General features: G+C 45.1%; 1 protein-coding gene across 5 annotated transcripts in view; it reads left to right on the top strand.

Moving 5' to 3' along the window:
- FLI1 (Fli-1 proto-oncogene, ETS transcription factor) overlaps positions 1–21,145 on the top strand; it is a 120,535-nt gene that overhangs the window by 57,148 nt on the left and 42,242 nt on the right. For all 5 annotated transcript variants that reach the window (XM_083479331.1, XM_083479330.1, XM_083479332.1 and 2 more), the window contains one exon: positions 14,867–15,078. In XM_083479331.1, coding sequence (XP_083335457.1) covers positions 14,867–15,078 — 212 coding nt within the window. The remainder of the gene's footprint in view (positions 1–14,866; positions 15,079–21,145) is intronic.

Raw genomic sequence — 21,145 nt, 5'->3', positions numbered from 1 at the left:
TTTCCTTTGTCTCTCTCTTGACAGAGGTAATCATACAGGGCAACCAAAGCAATTTCTGTGCCAAAACCAGGTCTAAAACCCAATTGAAATGGATCCAGAAAATCAGTTTCTTCCCAAAGCACCTGGATTTGGTCTGCAACCACTCTCTCCAGAACCTTGCTCAGGAAAGGAAGATTAGCAACTGACTAGTAGTTTGTTCGGTTTTCCGAATCCAGGGAAGGTTTCTTAAGGAGTGGTTTTAGCACTGCATCCTTCAAACAGACAAGGATCACCCCCTCACATAAAGAGGCATTGATCACCTCCCTGGCCCAGCCGCCTGTTCCCTCCCTGCTGGTTTTTACCAACCAAGAGGGGCAAGGGTCTAGAGCGCTAGTGGTCGCCCTGACCAATCCAAGCACTGTGTCCACATCCTCAAGCCTTACCAGCTGAGCCTGAATCGTTAACTGGGCCTGCGGACATCCTCAAATTGCATTCTTTCTCTTCCTGTGAGTTTTTCTTTAGGCAGTCCTATTTGTTTTTGATTGTCTCCCCCTCCCCTTTAGTCTTCAATAAAACATCTCATGCTGGAAGTGAATGTTTTGGTGTTTGAACCAGACTCTATCAGCAGCACCTTGTGAATGTTTCCTAATGGGCTTCCGCTAATTGTTCTGGAAATGGCGTTGGGATAAGGAAACAGGATGTTGCAACACAATGCTTATGAATGTAGGTGGAATAATAGCGTCACGGGTTGGTTTAAGAAAAATAATGAATGGGCATTGCTTGTAGATGGTGGATCAACATAGCAGACTTCAGAAGCGGCTACGTATGTCCCTCATCTTCTCTGAATGAGTTGTATAGACTGGTGGTTTCCCAACTGTGTTCCTGGGGAACATTTTGTTCCTGGATGAGAAGATCAGTCATGACAGACAAGATTCCCTGGAAGATAGGATGTCCAATACTGCTGGCCTTTTGTTATAATGGTCAACCCACAAGGTAGCACTGGGTTAGTTTTAAGGCAAATTTTCATTTCATCTAGTGTGGGATGGGATTCAAAATTCAGTAACTGAGCACATGTTTACATGTGTGCTGGTCCCATGGGTTACCCGAGAGGCGAGGTCCAAGTCCGGTCCATGGTCAAAAGTGCAACATGGAGGCAGTCCATAGTAGCTGAAGCTGGGTGCAGGGAAGGGAGTCGGGTGAAGTCAGGAACAGACTTGCAAGCAGGGAGCCAGGGCGGGTCAGGAGCTCAGGCAGGAAAGCAGGAGAGGATTCAGGCAGGAACTAGCAACCAACAATGTTGCTCCCGCAACTTGGGACTGGGGCTGGCCGGCTTTTATCTGCCCTGAGGCATAGGGTGGCTCCGATCCTCTGGTGACTCACTTCTCCTGGCCTGGAGGTGAGCACTCCTCCTGCAGAAACTTACTTCCCTCCACCTCTCTGCCCTGAGCCTCTGAAGCTCAGGAGAGGCTGGAGGGTTACTGAACCCAGGGGTGACCTCAGCTTCCTCTGACGGGGCTGAGAGTGGACCACCTGCAGGCAATGGGTCCTTCATCGCCTCAGGAGCCAGAGCAGACTCAGCTGATGCCTTCACCTGAGGATCCAGCACAGGTGAGGACCCTTCAGGCTTATGCCCCAGCCCCGGCTCAGCTGGTTCTGCAGGTGGGGAATCCTGTGCAGGCTGGGATCCCTCAGGTTCAGCATCCGAGTCTGAATCCCAAGCCATCACAGCATGGATAAAGTCTAAGGTTCAACTCATAATGTCTTCTGTTAGTGGTGATGAGGGAGACTTCCAGCTGAGACCTTGAAGAGCCCACTGCCTCTTTGAGTGGACCAGCCTTCCCCTGACCCACCAGATGTTTGGGACTTTGGTTTCCATTATCCCTGACCTTTGGGCATGTTGGCCAGGACTGATGGGAGTTGTGGTCCCACAACATCAGGAGGCACCGGGTTGCGGAAGGCTGGAATAGAGAATACTGGTTGAGATGGGCAAACAGCCTGAACTTCTGGGGGAGTTTTGGTGAGCAGAAGATTGGTCTCTGTAGCCTCCATGGTGATTCATGAGCTTCGCCTGACCATTCTCCTGCTGAGGTTGCATGGGTAGCCTCAAGCTTCAGGGCAAAATTTAGCAGAGCTGCAGTGGGAGAGTGTTTCTGGAAGGCTCTGTTTGTGTAAGGTACTGAGGCAAGAGAAACAACAGCAAATTAGAACCGAGAGTTCCTGCTAGTGTGCCCAGTCAGTGAGCACAAATGTGGAGATCTATGCCCAGGAACTGAATTGGAGTAGCCTATTGATAGATACTGTTAACAGGGGTGAAGAGATAAGAAACTGAAGTAGACATTACGTAGCACTGTGATCCTGACTGATAGAGTAGTAGTTTATTGGAAAATGAAGTTTTAGAATAAGGGTCGAGATCATTTGCAAGGGGGTCGGATAGTTTATAAGAAATCGTTGAGATACTAGTGAAATTCATGGTGGGGTTTGTGGAATATATTTATTAAAGGAATAGTGCAATGTTATTCAAAATGAAGGGATTGTGCAATATGCATAGAAAGCTGTGCTTATTGTGGGTTGTGAATTTTATGGAGGGTCTGGAGGAAGTATCTGTGTATTTGAGGAATGTGATAAATAGATAAATGAAGATGTAACCTATTCAGGGAACCAGTCCTCATTAAGAACAAATCAATACAGAATAAAGATGAGACCGAATATTCACAGAGTGTTAGTGAGTGTCCCCCAGGACATGAAGACTAGGTTTCATAATTTCAGTGATAATATTAAAGGCTTTGAAAAAGGATGAATTAGTATATAAGAAGAAAAAGATAAAATCAGAAATAAAATTAAAACTAAATACGTTTGAGAGAAGTTTTTTAAAAAAGGATTTTAATCCATAATGGATAAATAAGGTATTTCAGAAAGCAGAAGTACACATCAAAATTGTCACTGTTATGAGAAAAGTGGAAAAGATGAAAGAAGAAAACAGATTCACCGAAGCAGCGAGCGAGATTGATGAACCTTAGATAAGCCATTTAGCGGAAGAAGAAAACGAATCTAGTTGTGCTAACAGTGAGAACAGAGGCATTGAAGAGCTCAGCAAGTTGCTAGAAGAATTATTAGCAACCATCCTAGGAGGAGCATAGCAAGGGGGGTGCGGTAAGTGCGGTCTGACCCAGGTGTCTCCACTGAGGGGGGTGACAAAATGGTGGACAGCAGTCACTGTGGGGCCTGCAGCGCACCCGAGCCACACATCTCTCCTGGGAGTGACGTGGTGGCCACTGGCGGAGGAAGAGGTGTGCCGGAGAGTGCACCGCCCCTGGCAGCGAGATCCCGGCAGGGTGCCATCGTGGCTGCCCTCTGCCCGCGCTGGGTGCCACGCCTCTACGGGCGGTGCCCCCAGGACGCATGACAACCCTGCCCCACCTGCTCTCCGCCCCCCGGTGCTGGAGCATGAAGCTCTGCCACTGGTAGTGGCTCCCCCTCAGCTGTAGGGCGGCTGAGTGGGAGGAGGCAGGCAGACTCCTCAGAGGCGCTGCGGTGCCCCCATGGGTGGCTGGCCCCGCCCCCAGGCGCAGGGCATGTGCGCTGCCCCAGGCGCCCAATCGGCTTTCTCCACCACAGCATCCTAGGAACGAAAGTGGATCGTTGTCAGTTGAGCCAAAATATATATACAGTGGTACCTCTGGTTGCGAATGGGATCCATTCCAGAGGCCCATTCGCAACATGAAAAGAGCGCAACCCGCAGCGGCACTTCTGCACACGTGTGGATTGTGATTTGACGCTTCTGCACATGCACGTGATGTCATTTAGCGCTTCTGCACATGCACGAGTGGCGAAACTCGGAAGTAAACCTTTCCAGTACTTCTGGGTCGCTGCGGAATGTAACCTGAAAGAACGTAACATGAAGCGGACGTAACATGAGGTATGACTGTACTGGGCCCGGGAAAGTAGGCAAGTCCATGGGGAGGAACTCACAGGTGCTTTGGTCTGGTCTTTTTTCACTCCTGCACAGCACTGAGCAAAGTCCCTAGTCCTCCATCTGCTCTGCAGGATTTCTCAGGCCTCTGGGGCAGGTTTTGTGGGGCTAGGAGGGTCAAGCGGAGGACAGAGGAACCCTGTGGTGGCAACAGTTGTCTGCTCATGCTAGGTTGGATCTCACACTTAATTTGGATTTTTTTTGGAGCATTTCCACTGCTGAAATAATGCTATAGGTAAAGGCTGGATCGTCTCCTGCCACACTGGTGTGGCGCACCACACTCTTTGAGAACCACTGCTGTAGATGAATCAGTGTGGAAAAGGGCTGACCCCACAGTCAGGCAGAGGGAGGCAACTGCCTCAGGCAGCCCATTCTGGGGTCCTTGAAGGGCAGCACTTAATTCATTGTTGTGTTTCTCCTGCCGTTGGGAAGTTTGTGCCTTGGCTTGAGGAGGCGCCATTTGTTTACTTCATTTATCAACAGCTTCCTTTGGGGAAGGGGGTCAGAGGTCAGTGGCAGAGCTCATGTCTTGCAGGCAGAGGGTTCCAGGTTCAATCCCTGCCATGGCTGGAGAGTCTTTCCTGCAAGTGCTGACCAAGATGAGCCAATGGCCTGACTCAGTCCAAGGCAGCTTCCTGTGTGCCTTCCTATGAAGCATCTCAAAGCAATTTCGCAACGAAGAACGACATCTTTAACATAAAAAGTCACAACAAAGCATGCGGTGTATTCACGTATCAAAACAATAGTTAGCTCCTCCAAATGCCTTCCACACCGGCTCTGCTTCAAGATAGGAAGTTTGGAAATGGCCAGCTTGGTTTGTTCAAAAGGACATTTGATGTCCTCTGTGGTTCTGCGTCTTTTTATTTCCTTCTGATGTGGCTTGCTAACAAAAGGTAACCTTCTGACTGGAGAGTCGTCCTTTCATATTCCCCCTCACCCCACATTTGTTTATCCTTTCTGAATGGGGAAATCAAACAGCAGGACCGTCGGACAGAGCGTCTCTTGGTCTGGCTGGGCACGTGGCTAGAGAGGCTTCTAAACTTTCCTGCACCAGGAATAAAAACCAAAGCTTCGGGAAGCGAAAAGGACTTAACGCTCAAGCTTCAGATTAAATCAGAGAAGCGAACAGGGCTGCAGATGGAGATGGATTTTATTCGGAATGATTTGCCGTGTTTCTCAGCCCAACCAGCTCCACATCCATCGCCTGCCTTCCTCTCCCTCCTTGGAGGAAGTATAACCCTTCTCATCTCTATGGCTGGCCCTGCCACGGGGCACTGGTAGGCAGTTGCCTCAGGCGGCAGGTGTTGGGCAGTGACAACAGGAGTATCAGCCCTCCAGCTGTTCTTCCTGAGGACCTGATCCCTTCTGTGGGAGAGGAGAGCTGTGCATGCTCCTCAAACACTAGACTTCTGATGAAGGATGCTACCTAGTCGCTAGTGTCAAAGCAAGATCAAACTGTTGATCCAGTGGGTTTCTATGAACAGATTAGGGGTGGAGAAGGGGAACACAGCATCTTGACCTTGACCTCAGGTAGCAAAATGTCTTGGGCCAGCCACACAACCGATTAAGACCACTTTGCCTGTGGTGTCTGGGGCAGGGGACAACTTTGGTATTGCAGAGGGGAGGGTTAAATACCCACCAAATCTGCAGTCTCTCTCCCACCCCCCATTGCTCAGCTGATTGGCAGGGAACAACTGATCGGCAGGAGAAAGGAGACTGCAGCCCACTTGCAGTGAGATGGATGAATGAGGAAAGGGGAAATGCATGGCCATTTTTTGAGCAAATCAGAGTAAAGTTTCCATGTCACATAACTTTGGCTGATTAGCAAGAGGGGGACACCACGAGTCACATAAAATTGGGCACTGCCTCGCATGTGTCCTGTGGGCAACTGTTTGCCCACCTTTGAACTAGACACAGAAAGGAAGGACATGCTTCTCAGACAGTACATGCATATTAATTGGAGAATGTGCATATTACCCAGAGAGTGTTCAAAAACCTTTTTCAGATGCATGCATTATTTCCAAGGCCTGTTGGTGATTGTGTCTGTTGACTGGATATGTGCTCGCTTCGGCAGCACATATACTAAAATTGGATAATATATAAAATGTTGTTGAGATATTAATGATCCTCATTCCTTTTTTGGAGACTATGTACACTGACTGGGAAATGTGCACAATTCCCTCTATGGGGCATGTTAAATGTGCATAATGGCCAGTTGCAGACCCTCCAAGTGTCCCTATTTTCCAGGGACAGTCCTGCATTTACAGAAGCTGTCCCAGTTTCTGATTTGATCCTGGAATGTCCTGCTTTTCCTTAGGACATCCCTATTTTCATTGGATAACTGTTGGAGGGTATAGTAGGATGTCCCTATTTCCATCAGATAAATGTTGGAGGGTATGGAGTTATCCAACCCCAGAGTCATCTGAAGGCAGCCCTGTATAGGGAAGGTTATTTTTAATGTTTAATGTTTTATTATGTTATGTATTTGGGAAGCCACCCAGAGTGGCTGGGGCAACCCAGTCAGATGAGTGGTGTATAAATAGTACAGTTATTATTATGGAATAGGACACCCCTATTTTCATTGGAGAAATGTTGGAGGCTATGCAGTTGTTTATGCACACTCCACAGGCATTGTACCTAACTGTGCACTTCATTTAACCTCTCAATTTTGCATGTGAGACAAAACTTCTTAGAAAAATTCAATATATTGTTGAGAAGGAAGAGTGAAGCCTGTTGCATGAGCAGAAGTCTGGCCTGCTCACATGCAGAAGGTGTTGGATACTATTATTACCTTGTCGTGGATGCTTTAGTTGAGATTCCTGGAGGTTGCAGGAGGTTGGATTAGAACCAGGCACGTCCAACAGGTAGATCGTGATCTAACAGTAGATCACTGGACGTCTGTGGTAGATCACTGGCTCCTCCCAAAGAAGCTCAACAACTTTGGCTCCCCTAAAAAAAGCTCAACATTTTTGCCCTGCACCCCAAAGAAAGAAACGGGGCTTACCTTCCCCCTAAAAAAGCTCTACATCTGTGACCTGAAACCCAAAAAGGGGGTAGATCACCACCAGTTTTTAATTCTGTGAGTAGATCACAGTCTCCAGTCTCTTGGGAGTTGGTCACCCCTGGATTAGATGATCCTTGGGGTTCCTTCCAACTCTATGATTCCATCTTCCCCTCCAGGTTGCTAGCATTTTGTGGGAGGGATTCAGAAATTTAGGTTTGGGAAATTAAAGTAAAGCTTTCACACCAGCACAACTAATTTACTTTAAAAAACAAAAACAAAACAAAACACCAAACTGGGTTTTTTGTGGTTAGGAAAGTGATGCAGAAATGCACCCCAAGGTGAATGAATAACGAAAGGGGAGGTGCATGGCCACCATGTGAGCTAATCAGAATAAAGTCTCCTTGCCATATAACATTTGCTTTAACCAGAAAGAATGCTCAGTGGTGAGCAAACATAGTCTAACCTCTCTGTATGTTTTGTGCAAGAAAGTAGCAGGATGAAGTCTCAGTGAACAAGTCACCTGCAGCAGCCCCTTCCTCCAAAGACCTATAGGTTCATGACTTCCCTCCTTTTCTTGCCCTTTAAATTCTGGCTGTAAGGGAGACAGAAAGTAGAGAAAGCTGCTGCTTTCTGCAATGCAACGTGCTTCACTTATTTATTCGTCGAGGAAGTGGTTTGGTTTGCAAAGTAGCCAGTTCTTGAAACCATCTTCTCCCTGGCCCCGAGCATCTCCAGCTGAAAAGACCATAAAACCTGCTAAAACAATATTTACAACTGTGTCTGCAATATGCGACTGTGTATTTATAGCCTTGGGTCAATGCTGACAAATAGGGATGCCTAATTATTTCCCCCCAAAATGAAAGGAACAACAAGGGAGAGGGAGGGAGAGAGTGGGGAGAGAGAAAGCGAATCAATGCATGCACGCTTGGAGAGAGAGAGAGAGAGAGAGAGAGAGAGAGAGAGAGAGAACATGCTTCTCTCCCCCCCCCCCCGCCCCGGTCTGGTCTGTGGGCAATTGAGCGGCGCTGTAAATTGTTATGTACATACCAGATGTAAGTGAGCATTAAGGGGAAAGTGGGGCGTATTTGGTGGAAGAGGCAAGGCTCGGAGTCTTGAACTGATTTGCCAGCTCGGATCAATCCAGCACCAGGCCCAGGTGGTTCTTGTTGGGATTAGCATGACAAGTTTAGCCTGGCTGCCAAATCAGCTGCAACAGTTTTGGCTGCCTCTGCTCTGCTGCTCCAAACCAAGAACAGAGCGCAGAAGACTCTCCTGCACGGGAGGCTTTTCAGCAGAGGTTGGATGGCCATTGGTCAAGGGTGCTTTAAGCTGCGATTCCTGCCTTGCAGGGGGTTGGACTAGATGACCCTCAGGGGTCCCTTCCAACTCTACAATTCTGTGATTAAGAAGGGATGTATGTGTGTTCAGTTTTTTTTAATTGTCTGTTTATGGATTTATTTCGAACCATTTTGCTTTCACTCTTCAGGTCTCCCTCCTTCCCTCCCTTCTCCTAAGAATATGCCTGAGCATCATTCCTGCATTGCAGGGAGTTGGACTAGGTGACATATTTGCTTCCTTCCAAGTTGACAATTCGGTGATTCTATGATCTGGGCTAGGAGAGATTTACAGGGATGGGATGGACAGTGGATTGAAAATGGCAGCCTTACAGAAGTGAAATGGGTTTCAGAAGGAAGAGCTGAATGTTTTTTTTTTTTTTTTTTTATAAAATTTTTATTGGTTTTACAACATTTTTAAGAAAAACAGACAAACACTAAAAATGACAAACATACACGTATAGTTTCAAACATATTTTCATAAACCTCTTTTCTTGGACTTCCCCATACCCCCCCTCTCTGCATCCCAATGTCCATAGTTCAACTAGCAACTCCCAATTGTTACTTTCCAATCTCTATCATCTTAGTCCTCTTTTATAATCTGACCTTATATCCCTGTACCCCTTTGTTTCTGGAAACCACGGCATTTTAGCATTCATTAAGTTTATAGTAGTCCTTAAGATAACTTTTGAATTTTCTCCATTCTTCTTCCACCGTCTCTTTTCGTTGGTCACGGATTCTGCCTGTCATCTCGGCCAGTGTCATATAGTCCATCACTTTCATCTGCCATTCTTCCAAAGTGGGTAAATCTTGTGTCTTCCAATACTTTGCGATGAGTATTCTTGCTGCTGTTGTGGCATACATGAAAAAAGCTCTATCTTTCTTTATCACCAATTGGCCGACAATGCCCAAGAGAAAGGCCTCTGGTTTTTTAGAGAAGGTACATTTAAGTACCTTTTTCATTTCATTATAGATCATTTCCCAGAAGGCCTTAATCTTCGGGCATGTCCACCAAAGGTGATAAAAGGTACCTTCAGTCTCTTTACACTTCCAACATTTGTTATCGGGCAAATGATAGATTTTTGCCAGCTTGACTGGGGTCATGTACCACCTGTATACCATTTTCATAATGTTTTCCTTTAAGGCATTACACGCCGTAAATTTTATACCGGTGTTCCATAACCATTCCCAGTCAGCTGACATGATGTTATGTCCAACATCCTGAGCCCACTTAATCATAGCCGATTTAACTGTTTCATCCTGTGTGTTCCATTTCAACAACAAGTTATACATTCTAGATAAATTCTTAGTATTGGGTTCTAACAGTTCGGTTTCTAATTTTGATTTTTCCACCTGGAAACCGACTTTCCTGTCCTGTTTAAAAAATTCCATTATTTGACGATATTGGAACCAATTTTCTACTTTATGCTTCAATTTCTCCTGACTTTGTAGTTTGAAAGGAAGAGCTGAATGTTGCTCAGCTGGTTGGTTTTTTGCTTTTTTTAAAAAAAGTGTGGTAAGATCTGTCTGTATACTCTGGACCAGCTCTGCACATCTCATGACCTACTGAGCTGATGAATCTAGATGAGTGGCCCTGCCAGATGGTTGTCAATGACAAGGCTGCTGCCTTTGCAGTCCCAACAAGGCCAGGAGATTTAAAGGAATTCTAAAAAGCAGCAGCAGCAACAACAACAGCAACCAGGCCATATTTTTCCACCTTCAACATGACCGCGATGGGGGGGGGGGATATTTTCCTGGCATAAAGATGAAGCAACAAGGAATGCTTTGCCTGTTCCACTGCTGGGAAGGTGAGGTGGACACTTATGCATTGTCAAAAAAGAGGAGGCTGTATCCAACCTTATTTGCCCTATTCAGAGTACACCCATTGGCATTAATAGGCATAGCTAATGTAGGGCCATAAGTGGTCTCCTCTGATTAGAAGCTGGATATGGCTCAGGAAACCCCCCCCCCAAAAAAAAGTCAAATGATGATACAGTTTTTGCATAGATTCTGCACAGGGGCGCCAACTTGGGCCACAGGTTGTGGGTGCCCAATGGAACCCATGACATAGTGTGATGTCATGGTGTCATGACGTCATGACATCATGTTACATCAACGCTCTGCAGCAGCGCTTCTGAGGACTGGCAGGGCCTCTGACGTGATCTCTGAGGCCTTGCACATCTTCCCCCGTGACTTCTGGGAAGGGCCTCTGACGTGACTTTCAGTAGAAGCCAGAAGTTGCATTGGAGCCTGTGCTGTGGACCCACAATTTTTTTTGTGGGTGCCTTTGGCCCTTAGGGCCCCCTGTAGTTTGTGCCTATGATTCTGCATATTTAGACCTGGATCTAGGTGTGGTTGGAGAGTAAGGGGCTGTTGAGAGGTAAGGGATTATTCCCCCTCCATACTAATGAAGCCGTGCTGATGTGAACGGCTTTTGTGGGGTAGAGGAGGAAAGAGTTGTGAAAAGCACCGCTACAACTCCACTGTGCTTGAAAACGGTAATATGAAACTCCCTGGCTGGAGCTGATGTCCAGAACATCTGGAGGGCAGCAGGTTGGCTAAGGCTGCTCTAAAACATTTTGACTGTCTATTTTTAAGGGTTATCTTTTTCTCTTTTTTCTGTCGGTTTGTTCTTCACTTCCTCTGTTTCAGCAGATGTGCTTTGGTATGACGTCAGCTGGACGTTGGCTCCCAAACTGCAATCTGGTCAACACTTGATTCAAGGAGTCGTTTCAAAACACAGCTCAAAATTGCTTGGGCGGATTCTTCCTCAGAGGGCTCCTTTTGCCCTGAGAGGCATTCAGAAGTTCCAAAGTCAGGCCTGTTATTGTGAAGCAACAATCCCTGACGATGTGAGCCAGCCACCCCCTATATCTGATGGATTTAAGTGGTTCCCAAGTCAGTTGTGCGGAAGTCTTCGCCCCACCCAGGTCTGCAGGCTGCAGATAAAAACTCTGTCGCGCTTTCCTTGATTGCTTAGTCTGAGATGAAAGAGAAGTGAGTTAAGAGTCCCAATCTGAATTATTCCCAGGGCTTTCTCACTTCCCTCTGAGTTCCCTTTAGCTCATCTGCTGCCTCCTGTGTGCAGTGCACTTATTCCACTGGAATATATTCTCTAACCTTCCAAAACTGAGAGCATCATCGGCCACTTATCACCAGGGATGGAGAAAACCACCAATTTTGTCTTTTCTCAGGCTTCTTATATTTTCAGTCTTCACCTTAGTCCACCCCATTTCCACATCAGTTAGTAGGCAAAAACTGGCAAGCATTTTTGTGAATATTTTTTCTCAATGTGTGCATTTTGCAAACACTTCCCTAGAATGTCACGTCTTTGTGTACATTTGTCTCAACAATATATGCATTTTTGGTATGCCTAAGCTTTCGCCTAAAATAATGCATTTTGGGACACAGTTTTTTTGGCTGGAGAACTAAACAAGCGCAATGAATGAACTTGCGCTGACAATTCAGAGAAGTGCGAATTTTGAAGGTTAGCAGCAACTGAGTTCACTTATTGGTTCATGAAGTGCACCTTGCGTAGATTGGCAATAAAATGTGAATGGAATAAGAATCTCCCTACACCTTCCATGTGGTTGGTTTCCCTTTGGAATAGCTGTATGTAGACAGGAAACATGCATAATATGGCCCAGAGTGCAGAATTCAGTCTTCAATGAGTTTCAGTTTTGTTTATTTAAATTGAATGGTAAATTTCTTTCTCCTATGACCGTCTGCAACCAAGTATCAGAAGCCAGACGTTGATGGTGCTTGAATGTATGGGTACAGTGGTCAGTGAATGGGGGCTTCAGCACCCCAATCAACTCTTTGTCCCTCCCCATCGCTAGCAAAAATAGACTAAATTGTGCCAGTTTTTATAACAAATTTAGGTCACAGGATTCAACCTTCCTGGATGAAAAATGCTTTAGAGCAGGATCTTAATCTTTTGCAAGGTGAACTGTACACACAGCCAAGGAACTAGGATAACAAGATGTCTAGATTTAGGGCTTTTAAAATTTGGTGTTGCGTTGGAAAACTCTAAGGACCCTTGGGTGGTTTCCTAGAAAGGGTTGCTTGCTCTTGGAGAATGGACTATTTCTGTTGTTGTTTCGTAATCTACAAAAAATGTACATGCACAGGTGTGTCGCAGTGAGCTGCCACAAAAGGGGGAGAATTATCTGTAGCTCTGGTTGACCAGCTGGTGATATGTTTGCCTCTTCTACCTCATCCAGCACCTTCTACATGTTTTCTGTATGAATTCTTTCCATACCTCTGTGAGCTCTTAAGGTGTTTTCCCTAGTGACGCCCCACAATCGTCTCCCTATCCCTGCAGCCATAAAAGCGGCCGTCTTCTGTAGCGCCATGCAGCTGTCTTGGGGGGGGGGCAAGGGGTTGGGGTGTGGTGCTGACAGTCCCAGGAACCTGGGCTATGTTCAGCTTGGCCACAGACAGAGCCCACAGCAATGTGCCAGGAATGCAGATCTACAAAATGGGGGAAAGCTAGAGAGCTGGCTCTCCACCAAGGGCAATAAAAGGCAAGAGGCAAGCACAAGGCCCCTCTCTCAAGTTCAGTCTGGCCAGCTTTACAAAGATCAGGACAAGCCATTGTGTTGCAGGGAAAGAACTTGCCTAGGTTGCTTCTAGCCTGACTGGGCGATAGAAGCCTCTTTATCTGCTGCTGTAGATTACTGAAGGAGCCCAGCGTGAACCATAGAATTGTAAAGCTGGCAGGGACCCGAAGGGTCCCTTCTTAAATTTTGATGCCCCAAATTGGACACAATATTCCAGGTGTGGTCTGACCAAGCAGGATAGAACAGGACTATTACTTCCCTTGATCTGGACACTATACTTCTGTTGATGCAGCCTATAATAGCATTAGCTATTTTGCTGCTGCATCACACTGTTGACTCATGTTAAGCTTGTGGCTCACCAAGACCCCTAGATCCTTTTCATATGTACTGCTAGTATGCCAGGTGTTCCTCATCTTATATTTGTGCATCTGGTTCTTCCTGCCTAAGTGCAGAACCTTACATCTGTCCCTACTGAAATTCATTTTCTTAGCTTGGGCCCACTTCTCCAGTCTGTAAAGGTCATTTTGGAGAAGAGGAGGTTAAGGGGTGATATGATAGCCATGTTCAAATATATAAAAGGATGTCACATAGAGGAGGGAGAAAGGTTGTTTTCTGCTGCTCCAGAGAAGCGGACACGGAGCAATGGATCCAAACTACAAGAAAGAAGATTCCACCTAAACATTAGGAAGAACTTTCTGACAGTGAGAGCTGTTCGACAGTGGAATTTGCTGCCAAGGAGTGTGGTGGAGTCTCCTACTTTGGAGGTCTTTAAGCAGAGGCTTGACAGCCATATGTCAGGAGTGCTCTGATGGTGTTTCCTGCTTGGCAGGGGGTTGGACTTGATGGCCCTTGTGGTCTCTTCCAACTCTATGATTCTATGATTCTGCGGCATTAGCCACCCCTCTCAGTTTGGTGCCATCTTCAAATTTGACGAGCATCTTTAATATTTGTTGCTGCATCTCCTTTGAGTATTTGGATGTTTACAAAGGTTGTCCAGGATTTTCAAAATGCTCAACTTGCAGACACTGAGAGTCACCAGAGTTGGGGCTTCCATCATAGCACAGCACATTCTATGCATTAGCATTTTCCAGTATGAGGTGAATCTTCTGCCATAAGCAGCCTTCTGCATATGAAGCCATGCCAAACAAAAGGGCTGCTACTGTCATGGGGCCTGATTGACCAAACTGCCTCCACCAAGTGATTTTTCATATGTCTCAGCCCTCAGTCAGGATGGGCTAAACTGTTGATTTTGGGTTCTTTCAGTTTCTCATTCTTCCAATCTCAAATTGCAAATTTGCAGTTTCAATTTCCAATCTTTCAGTTTGCGGGGCGGGGAACACACACACACATCTGCACCAGCATTTTGGTGTAGATTTCTTCTAATTTTTGCAAACTGTTCCCCCTGATAAAATGCTGTGGGTTTTTGTTGTTGTTTGTTTTTTGTTTTGCTGTTTTGACTAATATACGGTAAATGATACTGATGGTGATGATGATAGCAGCAGCAACAATTTAATTTAATTTTTTATACCCTGCCCATCTGGCTGGGTTCCCCCAGCATATTTTAATACATATGATTTGGTTAGAGAAGTTGACCAGATTCAGAGAATTGCAGATTTTGTAGGACAGCTGTCTTTTACTTAGCATATTGTTTTGGAAGGTGTGAATTAGGGAGGTTTGCATTAAAATCTGAGCGTAACTGGATTTCACCCTCTGAGCTCTTAGCTATTTCTTCTCCAGAACCCTCTCCAGAAAAAGGGGAGGCAGTAGACTGTTGGTGAATCTTTTGCTCCTGGTTCCAGTAAGTTCCAGTTAAGAGCAGGAGCCCAGGGGTTTCACTTAACAGTTGGGTGGAGGTGCAAAATATCTGATTCAATCTGCAACTCTGAGGCAAACACTAGTTTCAGGTAAAGCCTGCCTTGGCAGCTGCTTGCCAGCTCAAAGAGGGAGCATAACTTGAGTTTCTAGTCTAGTTTTGACAACCATTTTTAATTTTGGGTTTCTTCTCTTTGGCATCCAGGAGGCCCTCTCCGTGGTGAGTGAAGATCAGTCCCTCTTTGATTCCACCTACGGCGCTGCTGCTCACCTCCCCAAAGCAGACATGACAGCCTCAGGGAACCCCGATTACGGCCAGCCCCACAAAATCAACCCTTTGCCTCCTCAGCAGGAGTGGATCAACCAGCCAGTCCGAGTCAACGTCAAGAGGGAGTACGAGCATATGAATGGATCCAGGTGAGGAAGGACAAAAGGCTGTGCTGTATTTCTAGAAAAAGAAGTGTCGGAACTCACCATTAACGCTATACCTTGTTTTCTTATGTAGGGACGTGGGTGGCGCTGTGGTCTAAACCACTGAGCCTAGGGCTTGCTGATCAGAAGGTCGGCGGTTCGAATCCCTGTGACGGGGTGAGCTCCCGTTGCTCGGTCTCTGCTCCTGCCAACCTAGCAGTTCGAAAGCACGTCAAAGTGCAAGTAGATAAATAGGTACCACTCTGGAGGGAAGGTAAATGGATTTCTGTGCACTGCTCTGGTTCCCCAGAAGTGGCTTAGTCATGCTGGCCACATGACCCGGAAGCTGTACGCCAGCTCCCTCGGCCAATAAATCGAGATGAGCGCTGCAACCCCAGAATCGGCCATGACTGGACCTAACAGTCAGGGGTCCCTTTACCTTTTACCTGTTTTCTTATAATGGCAATGGTGCTCACCTGACAGGTGCTGGAACTGCAAAAAAGCCCTGACAAAATGTGTGAACAGGATGCCTTGGTGCCAGCTTGGGATCCTGTGTGTGGAAGCTCAGAAAGGCACACAGAGGAGATTCTCACCTCTGGAGTTCAGGTTGCACTCTCCTACTGCAGGGCCAACAGTCATTTCCCCCTCCTGAGGTGAAATGAGAAAGTGAAACCCTGCACAGACCCACACACACACACCCTTGCCAACCTCGCTGCTTACTGGAGTTGTGTAGCTGTGGCCTCCAGGTTCTGGCAAGATCTCTGCAAGATCTCTCAGAGACCTCATGTGGCCTTCACAAGACTCTGGTAAAGTTGCACGAGGCCTTCACAAGATTTCACAGGACTCTTGCGAGATCTCGATGGAACCTGGAAACTGTCACTAATTTTCCTCACTTCTCCAGCAGAGTGTGTGTGTGTGTGTGTGTGTGTGTGTGTGTGTGTGTGTGTCTTCCCCTACATCCAAGTAACCAATGCCAATTCCCCCCTCCTGAAATAGAATTTGGTTCTAGATAAGAGCCTCTGGCAACTTGCCATAACATGGAAGGAAAAAGGAGAGTTGTTGCATGAAATTCTAGCACATACTGAAAAATAGGGGCGGGGAACTTGCTGTTGCTGGACTACAACTCCCATCATCCTTGGCCATTGGTTTTCAGACTCCAGGATAAGGGTTTAGGGTTGTCAGTTTGTGATCCAGAGGTGCTACATACATATACAGGACAACTGCCTCTAGATATGTCAGGGGAATCAGAGCTGGCACAGGGATGCCTTCAGCTTGCTCCATTTCTCCCCTCTATTTCCAGTCTCTGCCTCCCTTCTGCATCTGCTTAGTGCAGTATCCAAGGAAGGTGTCTCATCAGGGCATGAATTTCTGCTTGTACAGCAGAAATTCTGCCCCCTCCCAAGTGCTCTCTGAACTCTCCCCAAATTGCTCTGGAGTTTTGGGGTAATCCCTAGAACAGAGGTCACAGGAGGAGAAGAGAGGGGAGCTCCGTTGTGCAAGCACTGATGATATGAATTTTGTATCGCTACTTTGGCTGCAGTCCCAGGACTTCATTTTTTGCACTCTGGGAAGAACAAGAGGAGAGCAGGAAGAGGACTTGGGGGCAGGGGCATGAGGACCATCCACAGCTGTGACCCCTCTGCATCAGAACCCGGAAAGCCAGCACCAGAGAACAAAATTGTGCTGTGACCTGCAAATTGCAATGTGCTTCTTTGTAGAGCACAATTTCTCCCTTCTCCCCAGTAGTTTTGGCAAACTGGCCTTTGCACCTCATAGAATTGTAGAGTTGGAAGGGATCCTCAAGCATCATCCAACAATTCAGGAACCACAGTGAAAGAATCCCAGACCGATGGCCATTCAACCTCTTCTTAAAAACCTCCAATGAATGACAGCCTGCCACCTTCCGCCTTTGTGATCCTTGCCAATCCCAATGCAAAGACAGATAAATGGAGCCAGTGACTATCAGGCCATAGGTTACCCTTTCCTACACTTTTCTTCAGAGGGGCTACAAATGGACATCTTAGCTGTGGTGTGGTTTTGCCCTGATGGCGCTTTTTGTCCCATGATCAGCAATGGGGGAAACTTGCCGCTGGCTAGCTGTTTAGCCTCCCTTGTGACGTTCTTCTTTCCTGCGCCTGAAATGAGGAAATTCAGAAGCAGTGCCTAGAGGTAGATAAACAGAATTGGTGGCTCGTTCCGAGGAATCTTGTGCTCCAAAAGAAATGGGGACAATATGTCAGGCTCCATGAGCCAAGGCAATTTGAATTATTATCCTTCCAACGAGAACCGGATAAATATTTTCTAGTGCCCGAGTCTGTGCTGGATTAGCAGCTGTTATTTTTTTTTTTTTTTTGCAAACAGGACAACTCTGTAAGAATAATGCCTGGTGCTTTGATTTTAAGGTTGCTATAGGATTATGGAACTATCTGGGTGGGAATCTTAACCCCGACACCTTAGAGACAGCAATGTTAATTCTGAGCTCTGCTGGCAGACTCCATATGCCTGTCCCTGGGATATTTTCTTTATTGAAACAATTTTTTAATCGTTGTTTTCAATAACCACAACAAGCAAACAAACAAAAACCAGACAGTAGGAATGCCAACCTTTATCATTCTGGAAAAAATTTAAGGACTATTTACAAAAACACTATAAGTTATATGAATGTTGAGAATTTGCTAAGTTTTTGGAAGAATTAGCTTCAGCAAAAAATTTTGAAAAATGGTGGAAATTAAGTTATAACTATGAAAAGACCAAAGTTTTAGAGTAAAACTTTTTTTTAGGACTGATGGTAAAATAAGAGGTGATTTAACAATAAGTACTCTAAACCTAAAATTTAACTACAGGAAAGTACAAAAAACGCATGAAACAAGGTTACAATTTGCTGTTATTTTTATTGTAAGGAATGCAGAGTGCGGAAGATGCGGGGAAGTCCAGTAGATTATGAAAAAGTGCTTTGGAAGGATGAATATTTTCTTTTCCAACTCTTTTCTTTTCTTTCTGTAAAAATGCTTTTGTTGCGCTATTGATGATGTATTTGAATTTGGAACCTAGAAAAAAGCAAATAAAAATATGATTTAAAAAAAACACCTTTATCATTCAAAAATAGGAATTAATAAAAGATTCCCAAGAGCAATCTTCAGCTCCAGCGGTTCTCAAACTCCTCCTACTCCTCCTACCTCCACAGACCACTGTGGATGGTTTTGGCGAATCACATAACAATTTTTCTGCCTGTTGTAGCCATAGTAATGCACCGTGCTAGGTGTTGTATGCTTTTAAGTTATATTTAAATAACTTATTTTATTTCTTATGTACTGTTGTATCGTATTGCGTTTCATTTAATTCACCAAATTTATATACTGCTTGATGGTTAAAAACACACACACACACACATACACACACAACCGGGAAAGTGATTTACAATAAAATGCATTTCGTAGAATTTGAGAGGGTGGGGGTAGCAAGACCATTTCATTTCTTCATTTTAAAAATAATTTCATTTTTCATTTTCATTTCACAATTGCAACATTAGATAATAATCCCAGTATCAAATAAACATTTAATGTTGACATCCTCCACCCTTTCCATGGTTTACTTCATTATTTTATTTTCCACAGCATATTCTAACTGACCCCTCACTTTTCATTTTCTCATTTTTTTATCTCAATAATTGTTACTGCTGAATTTACTCTGTTGCTGTTAACTTTTTAATAGCCTTACAATAATTTTCCAAATATTCTGTAAAACATTTCCAATCTTCTTTAAATGTTTTTTCCCCCCATCTTGGTTTCTTATTCTGTTGGTCAATCTTGCCATTTCTACATATTCTATCCATTTCATCTGCCATTCTTCCTTTGTTGGTATTATAGAGTAAGACCATTTCAGACCAGGGTCTCAAAATTACCTCATGGGTTAAGTCTAACAGCTGCCTGCCACTGAACTGGGGGAGCACCATGGGTCATATCAAAGTTCAGTGGTACCTCGCAAGACGAATGCCTCGCAAGACGAAAAACTCGCAAGACGAAAGAGATTTTCGTTTTTTGAGTTGCTTCGCAAGACGAATTTCCCTATGGGCTTGCTTAGCAAGACAAAAATGTCTTGCAAGTTTGTTTCCTTTTTCTTAAAACCATTAATACCCAGGGAAACCGTGCTTCGCAAGATGAAAAATTCGCAAGACGAAAAAACTCGCAGAACGAATTAATTTCGTCTTGCGAGGCACCACTGTAATGCCAAACTGATCCAGAGAGAAACGCCTGCTTATCAACCACAGCCGTGAAAGAAACAGAGGCTTCAGATGCCTTCTCTCATTGTTATCTTGGCTATTCTGATTTCTCTTCCTTTAGTCTGCAGGAGATGGAGGGTCCTTCGAAAGCGGGGCAAATTGTCCCCATCTTTGGGTGGTGGGGGGAGACGCAGAAGGCCAGTTGAAATCTTCCCTCCCCCCCAAAAAAATTACCGGTATTAGTTTTCCAAATTTATAACAAACACAAAATAACAAAACATATTAAAAAGGCAAAACAAACAAACATATAAAACTTCTTACAGTTAAAAATCCAAGTTAATTCCCATTGTTAAATGACTTCCTCGCATCCTTTCTAACTGATTTTCACGGAGTCATTTTAGCAATTTTCCAATATCTACTTCCTAATAAAATTAAGTAGTTCAAATTGTTAACTTCCTTTCTTTTCATGGTAATCTCAATCCATAGTATTATACAATTCAACATACTTTAATCCTAAAACAATTTGGTACTTGCAAGTATTTCCACTTACGTTATACTATAAAATTTAGCTAAACATTCCTTAAATTTCTTCCAATCTTCTTGATATTTCTCCTCTTTCTGCTTGCGGATTCTTCTAGTAAGGTTGGCCAGATCCAAAAAGTCCAACATCTTCATCTGCCAATCTTCCACTGTTGGTATTTCTTGTGATTTCCAGTTTTTGGCTAGTAAAATTATCGCTGCAGTTGTGGCATACAAAAACAATCTAACATCTTTTGGGGGCAATTTCATTCCTATAGAAGGCCAGTTGAAATCTTTGTGAAATTTCCTCCTTTTGCAAACACAAGGGGAGAGTTTGATAATAGGCTCGAGACTCGCTCATCTTTGTATATAGCCTGAGTCCCCTCACTGGCAAAGTAGCTGGTGTCCTTGGCATCGTGCCACGCAGAAAGGCCTTGTCCCCCCCCCCCACAAATAATGCTGAAACCCCATGTTTGTGGTTTGCAGGGTCTGCCTCCACCTCCACCCCGTTCATGTGTTTCTTGTACCCCGCAATTGTTTGGCAGAGCTGTGACTCTTGGATTCTGAGTAATAAACATGGTCTCTCTCTCTCTCTCTCTCTCTCTCTCTCTCTCTCTCTCTCTCTCTCTCCTTTCTTTCTTTTCGCCTCTCCCTCAGCCCCCCTTTTTACAGGGCTCCAGCTGCCTCCCAAGAAAGCAGCCTTTACTCTCTTCTTCACCTGTGCGTCCAGCCAGGGATGGGCAAATCCGCTGCTTCTCCCCGTAAAAAAATGTTTAGGGGTACTCTCATTTTGACGCAAGAAAATTACCGTTTTATACTTCAAATTGGGAAAAACAAATACAGTAAATGGACAAAAGTACAAAGATTCACAGAATGTTTAGGGGTATGCGTACCCCTGCACCCCCCCCCGAAAAAAGCACTGGGCAAATCTGTCCCTTTCACTTGCTCTCTGGATCTGCCTTTCTGCCAATCAGTTCTCTACATTTCCACACCGGTTTGCAATTTCTTTTTCATGAAAATTCATTCTCATTCCCACATGTGAAATTCCCTAATCTGTATGCAACTTGCCCAATATAGATTTTTTTTCTTTTTTGTGAAGCTATCTCCCCAAACACGATCCATTTTGCGGTGCTCTGTTTCGTGAACAGATCCATTTTGATGTACATTTTACCCCCAGTAAATGCATTTTTATATTCCTTGCTTGCAAAATTCAGAAAAGTGAGAATTTTGAAGGCTGAGCATGACCATCATGGCTAGTAGCTCTTGGTAGTCCGTTCCTTCTCCAGGAATCCATGTACAAATCCCTGTGAACTCTGGGAAGGCCCATAGCACATG

This window comes from Podarcis liolepis, assembly GCF_965112155.1.
Source record: "Podarcis liolepis genome assembly, chromosome: 16".
NCBI classification, from domain to species: Eukaryota; Metazoa; Chordata; class Lepidosauria; order Squamata; family Lacertidae; genus Podarcis; species Podarcis liolepis.
Note: the sequence above shows the minus strand (reverse complement) of the source record. Positions and strands in the feature narration are given on the sequence as shown.